The 17117-nt window shown below is 38.7% G+C and overlaps 1 protein-coding gene across 4 annotated transcripts in view; it reads right to left on the reverse strand.

The window, feature by feature from the left end:
• Nucleotides 1–17117, reverse strand: part of LOC131683614 (uncharacterized) — a 301264-nt gene that overhangs the window by 217144 nt on the left and 67003 nt on the right. For 2 of the 4 annotated variants that reach the window (XM_058965731.1, XM_058965733.1), the window contains exon 3: nucleotides 567–2111. The exons of the other annotated variants lie outside the window; for them this stretch is intronic. In XM_058965731.1, the coding sequence (XP_058821714.1) occupies nucleotides 567–1700 (1134 nt within the window). In that variant the 5' untranslated portion in view covers nucleotides 1701–2111. The remainder of the gene's footprint in view (nucleotides 1–566; nucleotides 2112–17117) is intronic. 4 annotated transcript variants of the gene reach the window in all.

Consider the following 17117-nt stretch of genomic DNA (forward strand, 5'->3'; position numbering starts at 1 on the left):
CCCCAGCAACGACTTCACAGAATCGCTGGTAAATACTATGAATAAAACCGTTCCGAATAAGAATATATTTGACTTGTTTTTCTATCTGAATCTATGGCGAAATCCGAGCTGTTCACGGCGAGCTACTGTGCTAGATTGTTTATAAATCGCCATTTTTACCAATCTTTGCATTCAAAAAAAAAAAATTGAATGAATATACTTTCAAAAATACGCCAATTGTTGCTCATGTTGTTTTCGTGTTCAAATAATTGCAACAAAACGCCCATTTATGAGCTACTGATGAGGAGATCCCTTAAAGGTGTAAAAACACCTCTAAAATGAAGGTTCATTTGGTTTTGTGACGCTTTTCGTTATTTTGGTAATTTTTTTGGTGTCACTAAGGCAAACCGCACTTCCTAAATAAAAAAAATGTTAAAAGAATCACAATTGCGACTGTTTTCGGTCGGCTGAAACTAGAAACGAAACCCGCTGAACCCCAATTAACACCAATTAACGAAACAACAGAGTGTACGTTCGGACCGCGCTCCATGCATATGTTAATTAACCATAATTGTCTCCCAACTTACGTTGTTGCTGGTGTCTTTTTTCGCTTTCGTCGGAGGAGCCGCCTTCAAAGATGCCGGCAATGTTGCCGACTTGGACGACGCGGTCACTGGATCACCGGCAGATGACGGTTTCTTTGGTATCAGCTCCACATCCGCCCGTTTGACCCACACTTCATCTAGCTCGAACGGAATGTTTTTACAATTGGTGCCGCTACTGATGCTCGTGTCATCTACCTTCGAGAGACCAACTTCAGTCACAGACGTAATACTGGTGGTGAGTGGTCGGATTTCGACCAGTGATGTGTCAAAGAACCGCTTGTCCATGTGCGGATTGGGAAAAGGTGATTCAGGTGTGAAAATGCTTTTCAGTGACATCCTGCTACCTGGAGATGTTAGCTGGCTGCAGGGAAAGTGGATAGTTTGAGAATTCTGCGCAGCTGTTAGAGGCCGCAGATTTACCGATTCTGGCCGAAGCTGAGGCAGTTCACTTGCTTTGGTTACCATGAATCTTGATTTGCGAACTACCGTAGGATCGGCACCCTCCGGCGATATGTTTAAATTGTTAATTTTTATCTGAGGAATTTTACGATTTGTGGACACACCATGAAGGTCCTTTCTGCCATTACTAGTGAGAGGTTTATCTTCATCCTCATCTTCCTCTAAGCATTCGGATAATCGTCGCCGCTCACCGAATCGAAGTAGTAACGAATGTGCGGCTGTATATGGGAGAAGATCTGTTCGCTTAGAACTTAGCGGAGATTTCGGACAACTTTCTATCCACGAGTACACGTCTTCTTCAACGTCACTTACACTACTATCACTCGAAGAACCAATGTTCTTTTTTCGCACACTTTTCGGTGGGGTGATTGTTTTCCTCCTCGGAAGCCCGTGATCATCTCCAAAATCACTGTCTGAATCCGACTTTATCGTATCTAGATCCTGCATTGTTTGGGCGATAATATTCTCGAAATCATCATCCGACATTGGGTTGACGGGTGCATTTTTCGTCCCAGCTTCCGCTTCCATCCTGTCGCTGATATCGTTACCAGTGAAATCAACTTTTCTCTTCACCTTCTTCTTACCCTCGTCCTTATATTTTGAACGGTGCAGCTGGTCCTGCTCTTCCAGTATCACCAGCCGATTTGCAGTTTCCATTGAACTAATGTAAATTTGTTTTTAGCTTGCCTAACTACTACTCGGCTCGGCTCAGCGATTCCGATGAGATGTGTACTGCACGCTTGAAAGCAACGATTAATTAAGGTTAATTAATTTGTACTCTGTTGTTTCTCCTCTAATATCACAATTGGTCAATCGGCCTCACTTTATCGTAACGAATGAACCTCCGATCAGCTGACTGACTGCTCGAATGAACCGCCCTTGTTAGCGTCGACGGAGCACGCGGCTGTTAAGATGTCGACTATGAATTGACTGGAAGACGGCTTTTGTTCAAAACATTCCCGTCATCCAGGCGCTGGTTTTGTGGTGCACTTGCACATCGGACCAAAGATAAAAAACGATCACGGTTCGTCGCGTTCTGCAAAATCATCGAATCATCATCGGCTGGACCTGTATGAGGGAAGAAATGATAGGGACAAATGAAAAATAACATTGACCAATGGACACGGTACACATTGTGCCACCTGAGCGTGTATTTGCTTCGCGGAACCCGGTTCAAATATCAACATATCATTCCGATGAGCGAAATGTAAACAGCTGCTGACCAGTTGTTGCGTCACAACGTCTTTTGTATATAATAATCTAACTACAAATTAGCGACAGTAATGGGTTTGCATTCTTCGGGCTATGAGGAAGCACATTGTATACGACAGAAATGATTTGAGCGCCTTTCTTTATGAATCTTTAAACCAGTTTTAACCGTACGGTAGCGCAACTGTTGAAATCTGATTTATTCTATTTGTGTCGTCGGTGTGCCATTTTGTTCGAAAACATTTTTTGCAACGAAGAGTTGGTTTTAAGGAGATCAGGTAGCTCTGCAGTATTTGGTTCGTATTCTAATTACAAACCATCAAGCCAGTTCGAAAATATACTCGAATGCAAATGGATCAGTGAGGCACCCGAACGACGTTCTGCAGCGCGGCTAGTGATAGGCATCAGTGTAGTGTAGCGAACGACAGAATAAATGGATCAGTTGATGATGTTTGCAAACAGCCCTTCCTTGAAGATTGAATATAGAAATAGTTTACACGCGCTGAGTACAGCAGTCAAGGGAATTCACATGATAAATATCCATGTAATATGGGTGCACACTGCACAATCACTATTTGAGAAGCTCCTCATCGACGTGGATAGGAGCCGGGTTGTGTTTCCTTTTGAAAGTTATGGGATCATTTATTTATTGCTGATTTTGTCGACAGTACATTTCAACGTAGAGCTTGAGCTTGGGTGACCACCCCTGGCTGTTACTCCGTTATCGATCTGGACTAGCTGAAGTTGCACAGGGAATTAGTAGATAATTATGCTTGGCAGTAGCGAAACATCTTTCAATGTGCAACTCCTGGTAATCCTAAAGTGTTATTGATCAATACCGGTGCCGGCCAGGCCCGAACGTAGATCGCGGAAGGAAAGGGAAGGAATGATTAGTCCGATACTTGCGTTTGCTAGAGGCCGTATGTACTACTGTGCACTTCACAGGTATCACGGAAGGAGGATATTTTTTAGTAAGTATAGAAGTTGGATTTTACTTCTTCTTTACCGACGCCAGAGAGGTGACTGCACTATCTGGACTAGATATCGAGGCATCAACTCATGGACTGGGGACCAACGGCTTTATTTCCCTTCTGAAGGAAGCCATGAACCATAGATTGTTTCACTTCAGAAAAATCTCAATGACCTCGGCTGGAATTGAACCCAGAACAACTGGAATGAGTGGCGGTCACGCTTACCACTCAATAACCGGCGCCGTTTGTCGACAATACACGTTAGGGGCCATGCATAAATGACGTAGCATTTTGGGGGGTAGGGGTGGTATACTAAATTTGTGACGAAGTGTGACGAGGGGGAGGGTAGGGTCAGAAGTTGCGCGACGTAGCATTAAGATTTTTTTTTACGAGAATTAAAACCCATTGATTAGAAAAAAAACAATTTGATGGATGATGGGAATGGAGGACCCAAGAGAAATAAATTTAAATTCACACAAGTTACTTTTCATGAAATTTTTAATGTGGTAAGTTTACGTGTATACGGATTTAACCTGCTACATTAGTTAGCTAATCTTGCTAACTAGTAGACTTAGTTTGTTAGCTGAATTAAGTTTTCTCTTCGGATTCAACCAAACAAAATTTAGTAATTTTATCGAATGTATGCTTCTTAGAATCATGGGCAGCTGCAGCATCGTGAACTGAGAGATCTTTTGTTCATGTTCCATGACATATAAAACTCAAAACAAAATTATTAACGCGATATTTGTCATGAAATGGGTTTATTTTGTTCGCAATTTGCTGTTATAATCAAAATGTTGATAAAATCCGTCAAAAATTTTGTAAACACACGTATTTAAAAAAATTGTAAAACATATTTTTTCTTCATTCCCCGGTCGCGTTGGAAAGGGGGGGGGGGGGGGTTGTCAGAAATGCTACGTTATTTACAAGGGGGAGGTTAGAGTTTTGTGACAAAATGCTACGAGGGGGGAGGGAGGGGTCGAAAAACGCCGAAAAAAAGCTACGTCATTTGTGTACGGCCCCTTAGCAACGTAGAGTCGAAAATTTCTTCCAGATTTAATGATCCCAATTGTAAGAGTTTAATTTGGTAGATTCCTTGATTGGGTTGAAATTGACGTAATTTCAAAATGCGTCCGAAAATTACAAATTTAGTTATGAGCATGTTGACTGCACAATTCGTAGTTGCTACTCCGTGATTGACCAGAACAAGCGAAATTGCACAGAGAATTAACGAATGGAGCCTGGGAGTAGCTATCCATCCTCAATGTGCACGTTTCGAGAGTTCTTCACTTTGAAATGTCAATAACGGCGCCGGCCACGTCCTTACAGTCATCGAGGAGGGAAAGGAATGTTAGTGTAACAAACGTTGTTATGGAGACCGTGTATACCTCTGCATATCCATGTTTGCCACAGGAAGAGGTTTTTTGTTAGAAGGATGGGTAAAAAAGTGACATAAATCTGGATTCACCTTGATAAGTGATGCGATCTATGCAACTCTCAGAAATTTTATCATGTGATTATTGATGTGGGCAGCCGGCCGCCGAGAATTTATAATAAATTTATCGTTTGTTGAATTAATTGGGATATATTAGGTTTGTTAGAAATGCAACTTCAATTCCGGACAACCACCGATCAGGAGTGCTACTTATGTTTAGTTGAATCAAACGACATGTGCACGACATTATTATCGCTTGTTTCTTCATTCAGAAGACATTCCATTCGACATTTCAAGAATGCTATGATATAATCTAACGCAATTTGTTAAGTAATTTGCTTCTTATATTGGAATATCACTCGCGACATATTTCTGGAGAAATACTACATCCAAAGTCTACTTCTGTTGTAATATCTGATGGACTTGTTCGTTAAAATGCCAAAAGCCATGTTATCGTTTCCGTGCGCGTTGTATTGTTACAATAGCTAAGTCGATAGTTGGTTATGATAAGTAAATATAAGTATCTAGAGAAAGGTGACTTATATTACATAACTGACAATACTACGGCTCTGTATGAAAATAGTATCAGTATGATTTTTTAGTCACAAAGTTTATTTGTGATGGTTAAAAAATTAGCCTGATATACACTAATAAAGCAAGAAAAAACATGCGAAACATTATTAAATTATATCGTGAATGCGTTACAATAAATCAGACCCAGAACCCCTGAGTCAGGTAGTCTTACATCACTTCCGTCAACAGAGAAAACGCTACACCAACATCCATGTTCCAATCCCAAACAATCCAGGACATGTTCGTCGCAAAGAACTCGGACAAATGACGACCCACCTATTAAGACCTATACGACTGAAAACCGAAAATTGATTGAGGAAATGCAAACAATACATGGGACAAATAACATCAGAATGACTCGATCCCATCGTCCAACAAATCAAAGTAGTTTTCAGACTCCAATCAAGCCCATGCGAATCAGTGGTGAATAGCTCTCTCAAAAACGTCAAATTTCGGCTCCGAGATATCTAGGACCAAAACACAATCTCCGTGATCAATACGACGTGATACTGCGACGATCAGAATAGTCGGAATATGCGGGCATGAATTTAACTAATAGTGCAGTTTTGACACTGGAAGCATGGATCCGAGAAAAGTATAAAAGCACAGATCCATTACTTACTTATAAAGTTATCTAATTATATATGCACGTCTATGGTCTAAAGTCAACTTGGTGTCTGAGTCAAGTGCCTGATTCCGATGAGACGAAGTCTGTATTTCCATATGTTGTACAATTTATGTAATGCAATGGATAGGAAATACTATGCCAGTTCGGACACGATGCAGAAATTCCCCCGAATTTCTCAAATAATCATCGTAGTAGTAATGCTAAATATAAAATATATAAATCGTCGAGAATTGCTGGTTTAATCATATATGCGTCTGCCATCGTATCGGTATTGATATCCGGTATATTTTCTATAGGATTTTAGAGCAAAATTGTGCATGGTCAACCCTCGTAACACGAATGATACTTCTGTACTCTGGAAGTTCATTAGGTTCCCTCGAAAAATGTATCAGATATGGTGAAGCATGTGAGGAGCCAAGAACGATCACATTGTTTGTATAGCTGCAGGTTTAAAATCAAAACGCTTTTGGCGATGCCCCCTTAGCTATGCATGGCGGGATATTATCGTTTAGAGTACCGATCGCAACGTCGTATAAGAAATTATCTGTATGCTGATTGCCATTATTCTCAGTGGATTGAGCATACACTTTTGCATCAAAATATAGTGCATTTTCAATCGCAGAACGTGAGTGTTTTAGAATATATTTCAACATTATTAGTTAAGCTAAGTCACACAAGAGAAGTAATATTAAACACAAAGTACAACCTACAACTGCACAGCATAACGAATAAGTACTAATGTGTGGTGTTACAAACACTGTTTTGGCACTTAATACCCAATTTCACTTGTTATTTAGAGCGATACCAACGCTGACCTCGGTTCTAGATCAGAGTCGCCCTAGGTTCGCTCTAATATTTACAAAATCCATACAAAAGTGACAGCTCAGAGCGAACCTAGACCGACTCGGCTCCAAAAACGAAATCAGCATAAGTATCGAATTAAAAAAAATAAATGTTTTATTTCTTTTCGACACCGAAGCGAGAATCTGACACATATTTAAATAATGACGTTCGTGTGTGTATACAGGCTTGCCATTACTTTACAAATAAAATCTGGTAGATCAATCAAAAATGTATAGCATAATCTTGATAACGACCTCGAAACTTATAAAACTTGACATACATTTTCATCTTCAAGGAGAATGCATCGATCTATTTTTATTAAAATTGGGAAAACAACCCGGCTTTTCAAAATGCATACTGTTGTTTTTAATCAAATTGTAATTTATCAAGAACATCATTCATAATATATAATTTAGAAATCTGGTAGAATGATAGGTTTGTCTCTTTGTCTAGAGGCTGTAAAAAACTTAAACACTCTGGCTCTACCAGATAAACCTGGAATAATGGCATCCCTGTGTGTATACGAAATGTAAAACGTGAAATATCTCTACAAGGGGTCTGCGTGTTGTATTTGTCATGTAATAGTCGATACAGAAGTGTTCAATGCATTCGTATAGTCCAGCCCCCTGTCAAGGACGACGTCTCTGTACAGCCAGCATCACTGCCAAGAAAGTCAAAACATTGGTTTTGAACCGAATGATTAGAAGCCGTATTTAGATACAAAATGTCGATTTTCTGAATGATATGATATTAAATCATCCCACAAGATGCAAAACGCCGTGTGGAATGCTTGAATATCGAGCATAGTGCCGAACCTAATTCTTTGTTTGGGGCTTTATAGCTATAACGCCCCATATATGTAGGTCGCAGTCAAACTCCATATGTTGGTATAGGGTTGCCAGAGGGCTGGTATAGTCAGCGTTGCTACCCGGTCAAACTACTCGGAATCTGATTCGGAATCCTGAATGGAGCAAGCATGGACTCCAACTCAAATGCAACAACCGATTCTGAAACCGACTGAGTCGGAATCGGCTGTTGCACCCGAGCCGGAATCCACACCAACTCCACTCAGAAATCCGAACCGGTTCCAGAATGAGTTTAACTGGGTAGGTATACCAATTTTATACTGTAACTTGATATATCATTGGAGCCTACTATTTTATTGCTTATTCCCATATTTTTTTAGATAATTTCAAACACCGCATGCGGATCGTATGTTACTTATAGTGCGTTCTCAGTTCTCCCATTCAAATTTTTCACCAACGGATCCAGAAGTCCGCCTGATTGCTGTCAAAATTTCGGTTCAAGTGCAGAACCTGACTCCGAAACAAAATGAACTTATTCAATTAGGCAATCCATGAGACGTTTCTGATCAGCTGATTATTTCTTGTTTACTTATTCTGACGTTACTCCGAGGGGTGCGACGTCCGACAATATCGTTGATTCGATTCAACATCAAACGAATCGGACTAACTAAGTTGTTTGTCGGACGAGTTTTTCTGTTCCGCAGGAGTAGACTTGTTGACAGAACCCACCACTGAATTGTCAAACAGACGTCTAATGGATTGCCTAATTATTATTACACACAAAAATAACAATCTTGTAACGGTTGGTCTGCATATAGATGTTGGCATATAAATGATTTGGGTGTATTTCAGTTCGGCAATCTTCCAACAGTCGAGTAGTCAGCAAATTTGGAAATCGATATGTCAGCAAAATGGCATCTATTTACTGACTTTCGGCGAAATATTTTCCGAGTCTCAGCTATCAAATATCACCTTTATGAAGTTCTCAGCAAAAAAGATTCTTGCTGAGATCTCAGCTGTTGAAATTTTGGCAAAAGATGCAAAAAGCTGAGATTCGGTAGAAAAATTAAGTATGCACTGTTATTAAATAATGCAATCTGGCCGGTCTGGATATTGTCAACACATTCCGTGCCGTTGATGTTGTGTGTGAATGCCTCCATTTAACGTGGTTGTTTTTGTTCCAATTTCACGTCAGAATGTTCCAGCTCCTGATTGGTTGATTCTGACTTTTGCACCGTACGCAATGTTACTGCAGGGATATCGAAATGATGCTTGGCAGTGTTGCTATATTTATAGGAAAATAATGTAATTACTTTTGACAAATAATATTGTTATCGTTAAAAGAGTAAAAATAAATAAATGAAGCAGAAATTGTGTGGCAAAGTAGAACAAGTATCTCTCACACGTTTGCCGTGGTTAGATTAATTTAAACAAAAATAAGACAGCAACTAAAACGAAATCCAAAATTTGTCAGAAAATGACCATGACATGGAAAAACGGTACCCTTTATTAATATAGTGGATTCAAGATACAAAATATTGCAGGCATAAAATAAATTAACAAGAATCAATTTTCATTTTAAAAAATAGCAACACTGTTCGGAAAATTTCGGCAGAGTGAAAATTTGCGAAAAGAAGAATATCGAATGAAAAATAAGAAGCCGATTGTCACGTCTTGTCTTAGTTCCGTACCGGTGACGGAAGCCTGATGCATCGTGTGAATCGTACTATAATCGACACAGTCAGTTTTCTTATCGAGGGGCGCCAGTGTGTGGAATATGAGTCACTCATGTAATTATCAACTACTACTCAACTCATAGACTTCACTTTGAGTTGAGTTTTTTCTGCATATTTTGAGGTATATCGAACTTTGAGCAGACAAAAAACACGAAACGTAAAGGATTACGATAATAATTTCGACACACTGACTATCTATTAAGTAAAAACACCGATCAATGATTGTTCTACTAAAGGCCGCTTACTGCTTCATGGCACAGTGCTATCCCCTTGGTAAATGATTGATTAATAAGAACCTGAAAAAATATGAAAAGATGCTCCCTTTATGCTCTCACTGGTCGGTCAATATGGCGTCCGATTTTTTCCAGAAATCCATTTTACAATTTCGCAACAAATAATAGACTGAACTTTTAGACTGAACTTTTTTCAGAAGTAAACACCAGGTAACTGGCATCCCTATCTCTACATACAGAGTTTGACAATAGGCAACATCTCTTTTCCACCGATCGATGGGGGTCAGTTTGACAACGTCAAAATCGCTTAAAATGTCATCAACAAACAATAGTAGCAGTAAACAAAAGAAAACAATGAACACTTTAACTGATTTGATGTAAACTAAAGTGCTCTTCGTTCGTATTTAAAATTAATTTCGTTCGTTTTGTTACAAGCAAAGTTCTTATGTTGGCTACGAAAATATGACGTCACGTCACCCTCTTGGTAAACACGTATTCACTATGCGTTTTATACATTTCAAAAGTTTTAGAATAAGTTTTAACACAAAGATTTGACAAACAAAAAGCCGCGACGCAAATGCAATTATTTTCGAGGCAGAGTGCCCAGTCTTCCCCTCCGAAAATTACAGTTTTAGTTATCTGGAAAAATGCAATTGACCAGGTTTGCAGCTGTAGTCTAGTGTTCTGAATGTTACTTATTTGGTAAACTCTACCAGCGGAGCACTTATTACAACAAGTAATTTTTACCATACTTTGCTGTGCAATGGAAAAGCAAATATTTTGATTTTATTTTTCGCATTAAGCGCATGCTGAGTTTCAATTACTGGGTAATGAGATTTTGAAATTCATATTGATACTAATTAGGTTTCAATATATTTTACTGTTCTACAGAAGCACAACTTGAATGTGTGGGGTTTTTATAAAATGGACGGAAGATGATGAACAATTACGTTTTCCGTTTGTTTGAGCATTTGAAGATTCCAAACGAAAAAGTAAAATATTTAAATAGCTAATCAGCAAGAGTTCAATGGTATATTCATGCAATCATATACATATACATGGAAAATTCCATTGTGACCTTACTAACCAACCTGTAACTCCAGAACCAAAAATCAAAACAGACGTAAATTCAATAGTAGTCCATGGGATTGCAGTATCGTTAATTTGAAATCGAGTTTGTAAAAATCGGATTTATTTTCTTCAATAGAATTTTTGCCGATAAGGTTAATAGTACGCTGTCAACTGGTTCTACCATTAATTGATTTCGATTTTGAACTTTTGTGCAAATGTAATAATCCACTTGACAAATTAGAGAAGTTTCAAGATCATTTAGGGACCTGCTCTTCATATATAGAATTACATTTGATGAAAATGATAAAGCTTCACATCACAGATATGTTTGTTTGTTTATTTATTGTTTGTTGTTTGTTTATTTATTAAGGCTTTAACCTCGAGGGTCATTCGCCTTTTGAAAATAATGTACATTTCAAAAATTACAAATTCAAAATTTCATTCAAAATAGATATCAAAATATATATAAACCATCGAACATTATTTTTGTCGACTATCCTGGGTGCACTGCTTTCCGTTTCTTGTGTTGACTTTCTTTCTCGGTGGTGAGCGATGGTCGGGTGTACCTTCTGCTGCTTGCTGATCAGTCTGTCTGCCTTCCCCCTCGCTTGTGTTTGTGTCCATATCGTCATCACTAGAATGGTTGTCGCTGTTAGATTTTTGGTGCTTTTTGTGTTTTCGAGTGACTTTGATATAGCCGTCTTCTTTCTTGTTTATTTCATCCCTGCGTACGGTGAGTATTGGCTTTGGGATGCCGTGGAATATTGTTGGTCCGGCATTCATTTGTTGGCCGGCTGTTTGTTGTGTATCAGCAAATGTTGAAGGCTGTTTGGTAGTGGTGGCTGAAGATGAGTTTTCTTTAGTTGTTTTGGCGCATGGTTTACCGTAGTGTGCAGTCTGATTACAGAACTGACACGTGGGCACCTGCCCAGGGTATGTGCATAGGGTTCTTTGTATGTAGTTAACACCTTGAGATGATCTGCCCTCGAAAGTCAAGTAAGATGGTATAGGTTGGTACAGCCGCATTCGCACAACCCGAACACCGTTGAGAATGCCAGGGAAAAAGTTTCTCCAAGTGTCGTTAGAGACGGATTCCACTTCTCCATACTTCGACATGAATCTTTTAATATAATCCGTGCTAGTACGAGGTGCCAGATCATGGAGGCGAATTTCCGTTAGATCAAGGTCCATATACACGGGGATCTTGGTTTTGACGTTTTCATATTCGACGTCATGTTGCATGTTGTTCTTTGCTACGAACCTTTCTGCCTCGGCTAAGGAGTTGAACGTTATTAGTACTACATTCCTGGTGTGGTGAAGCTGGACGTGTGATATCTCTGTAAGATCAAGTTCCATTTTCACCTTGACCAATTGTTCCACCTCGCGCACTGAAGGTCTAAGACGGGTTTGCGAAAAATCAATCGCGATTGTGTTCTCCCGTAATGGGCGAAATTTATTTTGTTGTTCACTCATTTCACTCGCAGTTAGCTGCAACGGAACTTTCCTGTGTCTATATGCTACACGTACACGTTAGAGCGGCGCGGCGCGGGTAGTATTTTTTGTTTGTGTGCTGTTCGCAAGCAGGTCGCTTTTTGGCTTCTGATCTGTACTTCAATGATTATGCAGTACAAAGCAAGCGTACACAAAGTATGTAAGATATCCCAAATGAATATGAAAATTCACTGCGAAATGTTAATGACAACTTGGCATCTCAACTCTCCCTATCAGACACGTTTCAATAATTTGGTTAAATGCCAAGTTGCAAGCAAACGACATGCGTAATAAATATAGTATATACAACGACAAGGACTTTTGATCCATCGGAGGTTCAGAAGAAGAATAGCGGGAGAAGAGCTATACTGGCAAAGACCGACTACCATATGATCGGTTCAAACTCGAAAGAGTGACCCAGAGTACTGCACTGGGTGATTTAAAGAAAGGACCAGGATAGCGATTTTATGAAGTTTTAGCTTCTGATGGCCTTTGACTTTTTTGAAAGATTGAAGCTCTGAAGTGTTTAAATGTTTACCACTGTTTAGGAAAGCAAAAGTAGTACAAAGCTAGTGTCAGACCTTCATGAGACCTCAAGAAGTCTCTTTTGGAGGTATTCATCAATGTAAATTTATCGGTAGACGGTTCCAGATTTAATTAAAAAAACTGGCTTATTTTGACACATCTACAGATCGCTTGCCACACAAAATACTTTTTTGTTCATACTATGTTGCGTTTCGGCTTCGCCTCATCAGAAACCGACACTAACGTATTGTCGGAATAGATTAGCGCCGGCTTACTTAGTTTTAAGGGATTTGCGTCAAGCCGGCGCTAATCTATTCCGACAATACGTTAGTGACGGTTTCTGATGAGGCGAAGCCGAAACGCAACATAGTATGAAATAAGGATTTGTGCCCTCCTGTACAAAGACTGGTTTTTACCAACAAATTTTCACCCTAGTGAGAAATTTTGGTTTTTACCAAATTTTCCTCCTTAGGGTGAAATATAGCATAGTGCTTTCGCATAGGCCTGCTAAGCCAAGACAAGTTTCGGCTTCACTTGTGTCTCATCGGCATAAACAGAACTTCTGCTCGAACGGGACATCACGTTTGATCAGTCGTTTGATTGAAACACATAGTGTGTTTTAGTTTTAAGGGATTTGCGTCAAGCCGGCGCTAATCTATTCCGACAATACGTTAGTGTCGGTTTCTGATGAGGCGAAGCCGAAACGCAACATAGTATGAAATAAGGATTTGTGCCCTCCTGTACAAAGACTGGTTTTTACCAACAAATTTTCACCCTAGTGAGAAATTTTGGTTTTTACCAAATTTTCCTCCTTAGGGTGAAATATAGCATAGTACTTTTTTGTGTAATTCGACAGCTTCATCTTAGGCCATTTCCTACTTGAAAGTTATACCTTGGCGTGGAAGAGCCGGTATATTATTACATGTTGTTACTTAGTGTAGAATTAGACTTCATCTTTTACGGCTATTGTACAACCGCCAGAAGAAATCTAATATGCTGGTACACAATCGAGAATAGCGAATTAGAAAAGGTGACTACATGTCAGTGATTTACTCAATATAGAATGGATAATGGCTATGATGTTAAGTCTTCATTACGGATCAATACTTTGGCCTAGGACAAGTCAAGGAACACCACGGCCAAAAAAAAGGTTCCCAAAATCGTGAATGAAGTGCCATGGTTTCAGGAAACAATCACGTTTTTAGGATACAAAAGCAGGATCATGGACAAAAATAATGTGTTTTAACATTATGTTCGACGCAACCTTCAGTAACGCCTAAATAACGCTTTATTAGAGGAGATTTGTTTTTGTATTGTGAACTTCAATTACGGCTTCCGCCATGTCACTATCAAATCGATTTCCTGTACGTGAACTAGTTCACAGCTTTATGAACATTATTCACAAAACCAAATGATATTTTTAGTTTTTTCATAAATTTAGGGACATTATTCAGAATCCGACTGTACGACGTGAACTGATTCATGATATATTAGACCTTGAACATGATTTCATGAAAATTGAATCTAAACAGTTAACAAAATCATAAAATATTATTCATGCATACGTGAACAGATTTATGATTCCTAACGAATTAATCGCTATTCGTGCTCGTGAGATAAGTCACAAAATCATGAAATCTTATTCATGGAAACGTGAAGTGGCACATGACTCCTAGTATAACAGTCACGCCTGACCATGCGAGCCCATGAAATAGTTGACAAAATCATCAAATATTGTTCATTTATTCGTTAACTGACAATTCTCGTGAAATAGTTCACAAATTAATAAAATATAATTCAAGAATTGATGAGCTGGCTCATGATTCCTAGTAGAAGATTGAGTGCTTGTGATATTTAGAAAATATCTAATTATTTTCAATTTCATGCAACTCTGCACATTTTCACGTGAACTATTGCACAAATTTTAAGTTTTTTTTTCATGAAATATCCGAGCAGCAGCATTTATTTGATAAAATTCAATGTGATGTCCGAACGGAAAACGAAAACGAAGGGATTTCAAAATATCTAGCTTTTTCTCATAACAGACATAACAGGTGGAATAAAAATATAAAACACGATTCCGAAGGGGTCCGTGGAACAAAAAGTTTGAGAACTGCTGTTATGCTTTCCTGGTGGCAGTATTAGTGACACAATTGACATTAAGGTTTATTAATCAATAAGGAATCATTAAGATATGGTATATTCTATGCAAATAAAACTGCAATCAAGAACCTTGGCTGTTGTTGATTTTAAATGCCACTTTACGCAGATTCGTCCGATTTTTATTTGGATTCTATCTACACATGGGAGTATTATGCGGAGAACGGTACTCTGCTGCAACTTATCGGCGATCCAGAATAATAATAAAATAGCTCCGTTATCAGAATTCATATTTTATCAAGCACATAAACGTTCGTACATCCCATTCCAATCCGTTTATATTGTAGAGTTTACTGAAAGACATTTCGAGAATCTAGCGCAAATATCGTATCAACGAAGCAGCACCCGCTCCCAGTCCGCTCCCCGGATGGGACTGGAAACTGCAAAAGTCTCACTGAAGGCGCACTGAAGTGGGTAGAATGTGCTGTACGCGACTAAGGACAAAGTTTGCAACGTGCATTCTATAATAAACAGAAACACACGCCCGGCTCGGCTGGCGAAACATCCACGAGATGCCGATAAGGAATACCTACGGTCAAGCCGCAAACGCAAAGCGAACCGGCGATGGGACGACGATGGGTGGTAAATAAAAAATAGTTTTCATCAAAGCACCACGCCACTTTGACACCAACAAATAGATGCCGTCAAGAGGTCGTTAGGCGAGCCGTAATTGTAGCTGGAAAAATAATAATGCTAGTGCGTTTGTTGAATAATTATATGCGATAAATTGAAGCTATTTAGTTCGGTTGAATGATAGTCCCAAGAACACTGGATATTTTCAATTCTGTTTAGCAGACTTATAATCAGGGAAACTATAACCGAAGGATATTGACTTGTCAAGACGCATTTTAAAAAATAGTGAACATATTTGCAGCAACAAAAAAAATATTTTATTTGCCGCTGCAAATATTTTGAGCTAGGGCGAAGCCCCAATAAACAATATAATACAAATATTTTTATTTATCAACCTGATACAGTAAATAAAACAAATATTAATGAATTTATGGACTGATTCAACCAGGCTTAGACCTGTATACTCGAAAGAAAAAGAAATCATAGTAAAAAAACAATTAGCAAAAGTGCGCGGCTAAAATTAAATGCCGGTACGGCATATCGTAGTTTGTGAGGCACTCTCTGCTACGCATCCAACCTGGCTTCGAATCCCAATTACTGTGTATAGGATTTGAATGGTCTAACCAGTAAAAGAACAAACATTGGTTGTCATGAAAGTATATTAAGTTTACTACGGTGAAACCATGTTTCTCAAACAAAAATGTCACACAAACTTTAATAATAAAACAACAATCAAGTGATTTCACAAGTCTCATTTCCAGAGACATTCACCAAGCAGTGTTTTCACAAGGCGAAATCAGAATCGACAAGTGGAACAATCAAACGATAATTATCTGCATTGAATATCATAAAAAATGTGCAATAAACACAAATGGCGGCTAGCACACTGCTGCATGGGGGTTGTTTTAATATTACCCTTTATTACGTACCAGACAGTACCCTCGTCGCCTAGAAGTCTATGTATAAGAAAGAGAACACACACCGTGGTGATGCATCGGTGTCGCATTTTTATATAAATATGAAAATAAAATGTGGTGACATAGTACGGTTTTGTGATATTGGAGAAAAAAACAGTTGAAATCATCAACAGTTCGTGCCTATTTTGAGATTCAAATTGAAGTGATCAATATTTCCTGAAACAGTAAGAATCCGAATCAACTTGTAAGTTCGATGATATTCATATGGTGTGGTATTCGATAAAAATACAATCTAAAGCAATTAAACGTATTACGGCAACGATTACTAAAACGTATGCCTTAAACGATTCAGATTCAGGTCAGTTCCATAATATTTGTACATCCCCCATTGAATGAACACCTCATTTTTTGTCATTGTTGCGTTACTTAGCTAATTGTGTGTATTAATTCAGAACAGATTATAACACAATCATTAGCTGCATGCTGTCTATCGGCTTTCGAAGCCAAATCGGAATAGTGCAAGTGTGTGAAGAATGATAGGAGTCATTGAGGCTGGTGCAGTTTTAGTTCATCACGTGTAAACGATGCAAGCTGCCGATTATAGCAATCGGTTTTGCCTGTTCACAATTTTCAAATCGACTATTTACTACGTTGTTGCAGTTGCAGCTCAGCAAAGTGGATGATGATGAATTTTACATACGTTACCAAAACCATCAGTCAAGCTCCTGAGCTGAAGCAGAATCGTTACAGATTTATTAACCGAAAACCATTTGATCGAAAGGGTAATCGAATACCGTTTGGCCGAACACTATTTGACGAATGCCAATTTATCGAATACATACAATAAAATCGTATGCCAACATTTGATTCATTGTTTATGTTATTTGATTATCTTTTTTCGAG

Source organism: Topomyia yanbarensis, chromosome 2, assembly GCF_030247195.1.
Source record: "Topomyia yanbarensis strain Yona2022 chromosome 2, ASM3024719v1, whole genome shotgun sequence".
In the NCBI taxonomy this organism is placed as follows: Eukaryota; Metazoa; Arthropoda; class Insecta; order Diptera; family Culicidae; genus Topomyia; species Topomyia yanbarensis.